At 43.9% G+C, this 11579-nt stretch overlaps 1 protein-coding gene across 1 annotated transcript; it reads left to right on the top strand.

The window, feature by feature from the left end:
* The first annotated feature begins 1708 nt into the window (after positions 1-1708).
* LRIT2 (leucine rich repeat, Ig-like and transmembrane domains 2) lies at positions 1709-5904 on the top strand. The gene is made up of 3 exons (XM_020893453.2): positions 1709-1818; positions 2116-2897; positions 5111-5904. Exons 1-3 carry the CDS (start codon positions 1709-1711, stop codon positions 5902-5904), a joined length of 1686 nt encoding a protein of 561 aa, XP_020749112.2.
* Positions 5905-11579: the final 5675 nt, after the last annotated feature.

Genomic DNA, 11579 nt, shown 5'->3' with positions numbered 1-11579 from the left:
ACTGGAAGGCTGAGTTGAGCAGGATTCATTGAAGAAAGCCAGATGGGATAAACAGAGAAGAAATTGGAGGGGATGTAGGGCTCTTTTGGCATTTTTATTTTGGGATGAGAAAAGAACTCACTGGTCATTTGTGATACCCATAGATTGAATCACATTTTCCCACAAAGCAAGCCTGACAAAATCTTGGCCAGCCTGGTACGGAACTCTGGAATGAGAACCACCCATCGGAGTTGTCCCCCGTCATGCCAAATTGGCCAGGTCCTTGCGCCCTCACCACTGTCAGTCTCTGCATGGGGCTGCCTTGGGAAGGGCATGCAAGCACTGACTCATTCCTCAAAGGGTGTCTAGGCAGCACCTCTCCTTGTCGGCCACAGCTCTGTGCCCATGGCACTCTCCTTCCTTTCTAATTTTTTTTTTAACCTGGAGAGGAAGTCCAGATATCAAGCCATATTGTAGAGTTAGGTTGTCTGGAAACTCCAGCAAATATATTTGGCTTGGATGGAAAGCCTGGGGTGTAATCAGCTTAGTTGGTGACCCATTTCCCCATCACTGGTTAGCTACTAAGCGGATTTTCTTTCCTGAGGTCTTTTATAGGGTATAATGTATATCATGAATCTTAGGGGAACCCATGGAATTTCGATAGCCATCAGAAGTAATAGTACCCCAAGTAATAGAAAGTGACTGTCTTCAAGAGTCTGTTGGTGTGGGAGGTGAATTAGACTTTATTGGGTACCTACGATATGTTAGATACTTTATTTTGCATAATCTTAGTATTTCCTAGAAACACTAAAAAGTGTTCATTTTCTCACTTTGCACAGAGAAATTCACTTTTCAAAGATTTCAACATTAGGAAGCATAAGCTAGAAAGAAGGCCTCATGGGACCAGATTCATGGCAGTTTTGCTAGCCACAACATTCCTTGCATCTAGCAAGGGTGTGGTTTAGAGCAGATGACCAATTTATATTTGGTGAATGAATGAAGAATGGCAAAGTATCCACAGTCACATAGAATCTCACTTAAAAAAATTTAATATGTGAGATACACTGCATTCAGGATAAGTTATGTGATTCAGGATAAGAAATGTGCTTTGATTTAATCAGAAAGCACAGACCTGTGGTTTAACCTCTGTACCATGATGCTTCTCTGATTCTGGTCATTCAAGCAACAGGTGAAGCTGTCTTAACTCACAAGAAAAATGAATCCTCCACATGCTGGAGATACTTACTAATAAGAGTGGTTCTAAAATTACTTTGTCAACCATCACCTGCATTTGCATTTAAGAGACTGGTTGAAAGTTCTGGGTTTCAGGAGCCAATTGTGATTGATGAAGTATTAGATGGATTCTGGCCAAATTACCTGAACCATGGTGCTCAGAAAAGCATTACTTGCTTGTTTCTCTGATCTTTTCGTATGAGACTGAGGGGAGGCAGTATCAGGATTGAATTAGACATCTGCCTGACAGTTTGCTCTCTGGACTCAAGAGCCAGAAAAAGAGTGAATTTTTGATCTAGTTAGGAGAAATAGCTCCCTCTTCTGGGTTCTTACTGAGCGTGTGATCTGGGCCATAACAGACCTCAGGGCATCCAAGGGCTTTGCTGTTGCTGTGCTGACCTACATCATTATGGATTACCCATAATAGGATTTGCCACTTTGAGGCTTGGACTGTACTTATTTAAAAAACTCATAAAGTGGTTTCTTACAGAAGGCTATGGCTTCAGTTCCTCACTATTTCCTGCTAGTTCTGGTCCTTCTGGATTCACACGTGGCTCAGCCATCCTGTCTGCCAGGATGTGCCTGCTCAGAGGAGAGTTTTGGCAGGTGCGCTGGGCTAGCAAGATCCCAGAAGGGTGTAGGGGAGTGGGTTTTCTTTGGGGATGATGTGGCGTGCGAGCAGGCCAAGATTTGGCAGGAAATCGGCAAAATCTCTTTGACTCACTTTAGTTGGTTTGGTTGGTGCTAAAGTTTGATAAACTCTTCATTTTTACCAGAATGGGTCTAACTCAAGTGACTTGCATTTTTTTCCTTCTAATTCATACATCTGATACCAGGATGACCCTGATCCTACTTCCCAGTTTCTTGATGTTCATCTCAAAGCTGTTCTGTTTTTTTGTACAGGACTCTGAAGTGCATATCTATCTCTTTGGGAGAGATCCCAAGGAACCTTCCTGAAGAGTTCAAGCAAGTGAGAATTGAAAACTCACCCGTATTTGAACTGCCCCGAGGGTTTTTCATCAATATGAGCACTTTGGAGTACCTTTGGCTCAATTTTAACAATGTCACTGTGATCCACCTAGGAGCCCTGGAGCACCTATCAGAACTGAAAGAGCTGAGACTGGAGGGAAACAAACTCCGTTCAGTACCATGGACAGCGTTCCATGCCACCCCGCTCCTGAGGGTCTTGGACCTCAAACACAACAGGATTGATGCGCTCCCTGAACTGGCTCTTCAGTTCTTGGTCAACCTGACCTACCTTGACCTCTCTTCCAATAGACTGACAGTTGTATCCAATAATGTCTTCTTGAATTGGCCAGCCTACCAGAAACACCGGCAGTCTGGCCGTGAGGCTGAGCTTCTCTACAGCATGGTGCTGGCGCTTCACGACAACCCCTGGTTATGTGATTGTCGCCTAAGGGGACTTGTCCAGTTTATCAAGTCCATCAGCCTTCCAGTCATCCTGGTGAATCCCTATCTCATGTGCCGAGGTCCTCTCTTCAAGGCAGGGCAACTTTTCCACGAAATGGAGCTCAGTGTTTGCACGAAGCCTCAGATCTCAACCCCCAGTGCCAATGTCAGCGTCCAGGTGGGACAGAATGTGACACTGCGATGCTTGGCACAGGCTAGCCCCTCACCAACTATTTCCTGGACTTATCCTCTGAGCACATGGAGGGAATTTGATGGTAAGTACATGCACCCTCTCCATGTATCTGGGGGGCTGGGGAGTTCTGTAGCAACCCTGTACTCAGAAGAGAAGTTCTAAACTGGGTCAATCATGAAGGAGGGGTGCAAGTAAGATTGGGACAGGCCTGAATTATACTCACCACGACAGAAAACATGCCAAGATAGTGCCCCACTATTGGCGTTATTTTAAATGGTTGCATAGAGATCTCTATAGGACGTATGATGTAAATACTATATACTAATATGTTTATATATTTGTTGCAGTAGATCTATCAATATGATATTTATATTTGTTATACACAAGTGTATATAATAATTTATATATGTGTTGCATATAGAGATCTATAAATACATAGATCTATAAATTTATATAGATCTATAGATCTATAAATACATATGTATTTATTGCTTACATATATATGTTGCATACAGTATGTAAGACATAAATATATATTAGTTGACTTAACATACTGTATAAATATAATAGTATTGTATATGAACACATATATTCTTTGAAAGCCTTCTAGATGCAAAATAATACACTGAGTATTTTTAAATCATAGAATTTCTGACTAGAACTGAGTCTAGAGATAACTTTATTACTTAAACTTTTCTAAGCAAACTCACCTGAGGTCCTTGTTTAAAATAAAAATTTCAGACTTCTCCTTGGAGATTTGATTCAGTTAGACCAGGGGAGACCCTGAGAACATTTATTTTAACAAGTGTTTCCTCACTCTCCCATTCCCTAACCTCCAGCTAGCTCTTACCAGGCAAGGTTGGGAAGTCCTAGAAATTGAGTGAGTTTTACACGTCCTACCACTATGTTAATCAGAACTTATTGGTTTGAAGTTGCAATACTGGGACCCAGGGAGACACCTCCAGGGGTCCCATTGCTGGGATTCGAACCTATCTTTCATTTCCTGAAGTTTAGGCTCTGGTTTCATACCTCAGCAGAAATCATCTTTAATGTTGACCCTACAGGTTTGGAGCACATCACGAAGCCAGGGATGGCCTTTCTAGAAGCATCTTGACACTATCTAGAAGACAGCTGGGAATATCTAAGTAAAACCAGAGAAATACAGGCACTCAGATATTATACATGGTGGCAAAACTCTGGAAAAAATACCTAATTAACTGAAATTTTGACTTTGTCCTATCATTTTGATTACATCTTATTGGTTTGAGGTTAAATACCAGTGAAGGAGAAATACAGCATTTGTTGTTGTAGCTTCTTTGAGAATGGTGAGGTACATACAGATGTTGTCTTTGTGATGCTTTATTATCAGTCTCTTTGGTATCATGTTCAATCCATTCTCTCAATAATAGTAACAGCAAACACTTACTGAGCACTTACTGTCAAACTTATGGAGTGAGTACTATTATCATCCCATTTTATGGTGAGGAAATTGAAGCCAAGAGAATCTAAGCAACTCTGCTTACTTAGTACATGGATTTTACTAATTTACTAAGTAAATGCAAGACCATTTACTTAGTAAGGGATAGGTTCCAGGCATTTGGCTCCAGGCTCTGAGCCACTCTACCTCTGCATAGTAAAAAGGTAATTTCTGAAGCTCATGATATTGTACAATCACACTGTTGTTAGAGATCTCCTAGAAACCAGGGGATAGCTTGGCAAGGCTAAAGTCAGTTGGTAGGAGGAGCTAGTGAAGCTGAAAGAGTGTGTCTTCACAGACAGAAGAACAAGGTTCCAGATCAATCGATGACTCTGAACAATTCTAATTATGGACAAGTTGCTTAATCACTCTAGTCCTCAACTTCCCATGTGTAAAAATTGGATACTTACCTTACAGGGTTGCTGAGAGGCAAAAGAGTGAGTGAGTGAAAGTTGCTCAGTTGTGTCTGACTCTTTACGACCCCATGGACTACACAGTCCGTGGAATTCTCTAGGCTAGAATACTGGAGTGTATAACCTTTTCCTTCTCCAGGGGATCTTCCCAAAACAGGAGTTGAACCCAGGTCTCCTGCATTGCAGGCAGATTCTTTACCCGCTGAGCCACAAGGGAAGCCCAAGAGGCAAAAACCTGGCACCGAACACATGCTTAAAAAATGGTCACCACCACTTTAAAAACAACAACAAACACCCCCCTTCCCCCCAAAAAACCCACAAAAAACTAGCATTGCTGGACACTCTCCAGCTGACTGTTTAGCAGAGAAATGTCTACCGGAGTTGTTTTATTCTCTCTCCACCCAGTGTTGACCTCGTTTACTGGAGAAGATGCTACTCTGTCTGAGCTGGTCATACCTGCTGCCCACCTGGTGGACAGAGGCAATTATACCTGCCTGGCCTCCAACTCCCTTGGCATGAGTACCGTGGCCATCTCCCTCCACGTCCAGCCCGCCCAGGCCCTGCTCGCACCCCATTCTCTTTTCTCCGCTTCGGAGAGCAGTGCCTATGTTGACCTGCGGGTGGTCAAGCAGACCGTGCACGGGATCCTGCTGGAGTGGTTTGCGGCGGCGGACACTCCGCAGAAGTGGTTCACGCTCTATATTGCGTCGGACGAAGCTCTCAGGAAGGAGGTGGTCCACGTCGGCCCGGGAATCAACACGTACACCGTGGATGATCTCCTCCCTGGCACAAAATACGAGGTTTGCCTTAGCCTGGGGGGCCAGCCCCCACGCCAGGGCCGGTGTGTGGTCTTTGTGACCGGCCGAGACGACGGCGGGCTGGAGGGACGAGAGCGCCTGCTGCACACCTCGGTGGTCCTGTGCGCGGCGCTGCTGGCGGTGGCTGTGGGCGCCTACGCCTGGGCGGCCCAGGGCCCCTGCCGCTGCCGGGGGTGGGGCCGGCCCTGGTGTCTTCACCGCAGGAAAGCCCCCAGGGGCCCCCCGGCGGCCTCGGAGCACAGGGACGACTCCTCCAGAGACCACACCGCCGTCTGTGAGGACGGCCTGGGGCCCGGAGGTGCTGAGCGGGAGGGGGACGAGCAGAGACCCCGAGAGGGAGATGACTACCGGGGAGGACCGGTGTGGACCGCCAGCCCTTAAACTAATTCTCTGTGGCCGCTCAACTTGGCTCGACCCGTTTATTCAGCAAGTGTTTATTGAGCACCGACTCATTTCCAGGCTCTGAACTTCACACAACGGTCCTGGAGTCACAGTCTTTCTTACCTTCATGGAACTGATGCCAAAGGAGCTTCGTCCAATTAATCATTTTATCATCCATGGTGACTGGAGATTAACACATGTTATTTTCTTTGTAAATAACTGTATAACATTTATATGTTTACATGGAACATTAACATATAATGCATTTAACATATGTTATCCCACTGGAGAAAGGTAGGCTTCTACCCCTGATTACAGGTGAAAGAGCAGAAGTTCAGGAAGTTATAACCACCTGAGTCTGATGTTCTGAAAAAGCTGCCTTTTGGGGTGAAACGGGAGCTGGTGGGTGATGTAAGTCTCGTCCTGTGGGTGTCTGTGTCCTGCAGAGCAGTGCTTGGTGCTCCTGAGAGCCTGGCGTCGCCAGCAGGAAGGGACAGGGGACTGGCTGCAGCCCGGTGCTCATATCTAGTGATTGTTGGAAACCAGAGTTATAAGGCTTCCGGGAGCCATGTTCAGAAGGAAAAGAATCTCTATAAAATCATATGACTATTATTATTGTTGTTACTATTACACGATCCTGATTCCTACTTGTTTTCTTGAGACTGTGAGATTCAGGCTTATTTGTTCAGTCCTGTCTTCCTAGTATCTCAGTGCTGAGTATGACAAATGCTTTTCACATGAATAAGGATGTAATACCTACTCCTGTTTCAAGTTAATGTTTCAAGCCCTCCTATTAAACTCCTGAGAGGTGACTGTTTCCTCTTATCTACGCTCACATGGAGTGGGGGTCCCCATGAAACCTAGGGATGGCTCACTGTCCCTCCAGGCAGCCCTGTTGATGGAGGTCTTTCCCAGGGTTTAAACCCACATCTGTGTCTTCACAGTTTCTCCAACTTGCCACAGGAAAACCTTCTGAAGGTTCAAGGGTAAGCTGGCCTTCTTGTGACATCCCCAGAAATATTTTCTCCCTCCCTCCTTCCTACCTTTCTTCCCGGTTCCTTCCAGATCCATCTTAAGTATCATGTCCTTCCTCCAAGTAGCCTTCCTGGACTCTCCATGTCTATGGAAAAGAAATAAAGAATATAACAGGATGTGCTATGTTTTTGTTGCTTGCAAGCCCTTGGGGCAGAGACTGACCTTTCTTGCTGAAAATACTGGATTCATCCAACCCCTGGACTGTGTTGATAATCAATATTGGTTGTAATGAATTTTTAGAAATTGAAGACAACTCTCATATCAAATAAATTGTTCCATTAATTCTCATTGATCTTCTTCGAGCAAGAAGTTTTTTATGGAAAATTTCAGTCATACCAAAAGTAGAGACACTCTTGTTCCTCCCCTTCAGTCAACTTCAAAAAAATTTTTTTTTTAACATTTTCCAGTGTCCTCTAGTCCTTGCTCTCAACAGTTGTTGGTTTTTTTTTTTTTTTTTTGGATATGGACCATTTAAAAAATCTTTATTGAATTTGTTACAATATTGCTTCTGTTTTATGTTTTTGTTTTGTTTTTTTTTGGCCACAAAGCATGTGGGATTGTAGCTCCCTGACCAGGGATTGAACCCACACCCCTGCATTGGAAGGTAAAGTCTTAACCACTGGACCACCAGGGATACCCCTCAACAGTTTTTTTTTAACTGGAGTGTTTGTGGAAGATACAAAGCTTCATAGCTTACCTGTGAATATTTTAGTTTTATCTCTAACAGATAAAGAAGTTTCAAAAAGACACACTCACAATGCCATTATCACACCAAAGAACATCCATTTTTGAATGATACATATATAGTTTTATATAGATATATGTGTGTATATATATATATATGCACATATGTATACAGACAACACACATGTGTATGTTATATAACAGAGAATTTGTTTATGAGAAATTTCCCATGATAAAGTTGTTGGAGCAGGACAAGAATGTCCTGCTGGCCTCCAGGTACTTCATTCCGTAGGATCAAAGGCCATCCACAGTTCTTGGTGGGTGGGCATTGCAGCCTTCATGAAGGGGCCTGGGGCTAAAGTGAAGGCAGGAGTGGATGCTTGGCCTCCATTTCTGGCAATGAAAACTTCATGGTGGGTGTGGACAGAGGGGCAGGAGGAGGGAAAGGGGAGTAGAAGAGAAGTGTAGGAAGCAGGGAGAATCAGGAGCATGTCCTGAGCAGGGGTCACGTTCAGCTGAATCTGTGAACTTGGAAATTTAGGGCAAGGGAACACAATCCACAAAGGAATTCTGAGAATCTGTCCCTTAAACTTTCCCTTAAAAAATCCTAGAGTAAAGATGTGCATTACTCAGACTGATTAGGCAATATGGTTAGTCAATAGCATTGATGCTGCAGCCCAGTTACCTGGGCTTAAATTTTGGCTTTGCTTCTTACTGGCTTTGTGATTCTGTTTCTTTGTGCCTTAATTTCCTCAGCTGTAAAATGGAGATAATAATAGTAACTACTACATAGAGTTGTCCTGATGATTATATGAATTTTTACATGTGAAGTTCTCAGAACAATGTCTGGCACACAGTAAGCCATCAATAAATGTTATCACCATTTAAGGCATCCATGTCCATTTGTGTTTTCTTTGACTGACTTTGCAGACACTGGTCATTAGGAACATCAGCTCTTACTAGGTTTACATATGCATGTATATGTAAAAATACATATATAGATAGATATGTATATATACACACTATATATATTCAGTCCTGAATATTCATTGGAAGGACTGATGCTGAAGCTGAAACTCCAACACTTTGGCCACCTGATGCGAAGAACCAACTCTTTGGAAAAGACCCTGATGCTGGGAAAGATTGAAGGCGGGAGGAGAGGGGGATGGCAGAAGATGAGATGGTTGGATGGCATCACCAGCAATGATGGACATGAGTTTGAGTAGTCTCTGGGAGTTGGTGATGGACAGGGAAGCCTGGCGTGCTGCAGTCCATGGGGTCGCAAAGAGTCAAACATGACTGAGTGACTGAACTGAACTGACATACACACAATGACAGAATATCTATGCTAATATCCTTCACATTCTGTTGTTCAGTCGCTCAGTTATGAGTTCGACTATTTGCCACCCCATGGACTGCAGCACGCCGGGGTCCTCTGACCTCCAGTGTTTCACAAAATTTACTCAAATTCATGTCTATTGAGTTGGTGATGTTATCTAACCACCTCATCCTCTGTTGCCCCCTTCTCCTTTTGCCTTCCATCTTCCGCAACAACCAGGTGTTTTCCAAACAGTCAGCTCTTAGCATCAGCTAGCCAAAGTATTGGAGCTTCAGCTTCAGCAACAGTCTTCCCAATGAATATTCAGGACTGATTTCCCTTAGGATGGACTGGTTGGATCTCCTTGCAGTCCAAGGGACTCTCAAGAGTCTTCTCCAGCACCGCAATTCAAAAGCATCAATTCTTCAGCACTCAGCCTTCTTTATGGTCTAACTCTCACATCTGTACATGACTGCTGGAAAAACCATAACTTTGACAATATGGACCTCTGTTGGCAAAGTGACATCTATGCTTCTTAATATGCTGTCTAGGTTTGTCATAGCTTTCCTTCCAAGGAACAAGCATTTTTAATTTAATTCACATTCTGTTTAGTGAATGTTTAAGTAGTATTTTGTGTAAATAATGTTTCAAAGATGTAGTAGTTTTAGATTCAGTTGGCATGCTCTTGGGAATTTGTTTAGAGCTTAGACTGTCATTTTAAGGTAAGTGCCTTTGATTCAGGAGACATTTGTAAGCAGGTCTACTTGCTTTTAGAGTGAAGCCATTGCTAGTCTTAGGTATATGTAGTTAGCAACCTGATAGAAGTGTTTTGTCCTTTTCCTCTTTTATTTTTGCTTGTTAGAGCCTATATCTGTAACACCTAGAAGAGGGCCTGAGACAGGAATATGTATATTCAGACACTGTGTTACTAAAACAAGGATTCAGTAAATTATTGATTAATAAATGAATGACTGGACCTCACTAAGCCAAAGAGGTACATTTGTACAATTTTATAACATCACCAACATCACTAGACTATTGATATAAAGTAAGGTCACTTACTTTATTGTTCAAGTTATGGTTATTTAACCCATTGCCACTTCATTCTAGAAACTAAGACCTTCTGAGCACTGTTATTCTGTGAATAACAGTTATTTCTATGAATCTCCTAAGGGATCCTCCCTGTGTCGACATGGCAGTGATTAGCCTTAGTCTTCACATCCTCCCCGTCCTCCCTGTCCATCCTCCTGTGCTTGGGGCCTTTGAAGACTGTCGGGGAAGCATGACTGCCTGCCAACATCCATGCTGGGTGGGCTGACCTGGATTTTCTCAAAGCTTCTAGTCTTCATGGTGGGGGAGGGATAAATTGGGAAATTGGGATTGACATATACACAATACTATATATAAAGTGGGAGAAGGCAATGTCACCCCACTCCAGTACTCTTGCCTGGAAAATCCATGGATGGAGGAGCCTGGTAGGCTGCAACCATGCAGTCGCTGAGTCGGACACGACTGAGCAACTTCATTTGTCACTTTTTACTTTCATGCATTGGAGAAGGAAATGGCAACCCACTCCACTGTTCTTGCCTGGAGAATCCCAGGGACGGGGGAGCCTGATGGGTTGCCATCTATGGGGTCGCACAGAGTCGGACACGACTGAAGCGACTTAGCAGCAGCAGCAGCAGATATAAAGTAAGTAACTCATAAGGATCTCCCATATAGCATAAGGGAACTCTAATCAATACTCAGTAATGACCCATATGGGAAAAGAATCTTAAAAAACTTATACATATACATACATGCTTTTATATATATGTATAATTGATTCACTTGGTTGTATAGCAGAAGCTCACACAGAAGAATAAATCAAATATACTCCAATAAAACTTAATAATAATTTAAAAAAAGCTTCCAGTCCTCAGAGTAACAGAATTCCGACAGCCCCCAGGGAACTGGGAGACTGTAGCTCCTCCCCATACTTGACCAGCTGGACTCTGGGGGCAGCCATTGAGTACAGAGTCCCACAGGTCTTCTTAGGGGCATTCTCATCAATTCCTAACTCCCTGGGAAGGTAGATGCTCAAACGCAGGCTGCAGGGCTGAAAAGGTCACAGATGCTGTGGAGTCTGCCCCACCTTTCCCCACTTCCTACTGTCCACTCTCCTCTCTTCTCCTAGTACCCAGGAGAGGTTTCCAGGCCCATCAGAGGGTGGAAAACATCCTGGAAGTAAGGATGAGCAGAAGGAGCCCTCTCCTCCGGGTATGATGCTCCAGCATGGGGACCGTCAGCTGTCCTCAAATGCCCTTGTGTACAGCTAAGAATAGCACCTGCCTCCTGAGCTCGCATCAGCAGAAACAAAGCTGGTGGCAAGTGCTTTGCATAGATTAGCTCTTGTCATCCTCATAGCAGTGATTTTTTGGACCATGTATTGATGAGGAAAATGAGGTCCATGGAGGTTTTGGTGTCTGGCCCCAAGTCACACTTAGGTGGCAGAACCAGGATTCAGACTCAGGCCTTTCAGAGTGTAAAGCACAATGTTATTTCACATAATGAAAGTCTGAGCTCAACCACAGGAAAAAACACACACTGTTTTACAGACTCCTTGGAGACCCAGGAGTGGGACAGCCTGCCCCATCTG

The sequence above is a fragment of the Odocoileus virginianus genome, chromosome 7, assembly GCF_023699985.2.
Source record: "Odocoileus virginianus isolate 20LAN1187 ecotype Illinois chromosome 7, Ovbor_1.2, whole genome shotgun sequence".
Classification (NCBI taxonomy): domain Eukaryota; kingdom Metazoa; phylum Chordata; class Mammalia; order Artiodactyla; family Cervidae; genus Odocoileus; species Odocoileus virginianus.
The sequence above is the reverse complement of the archived record's forward strand: the minus strand, read 5'-3'. Positions and strand labels throughout refer to the sequence as shown.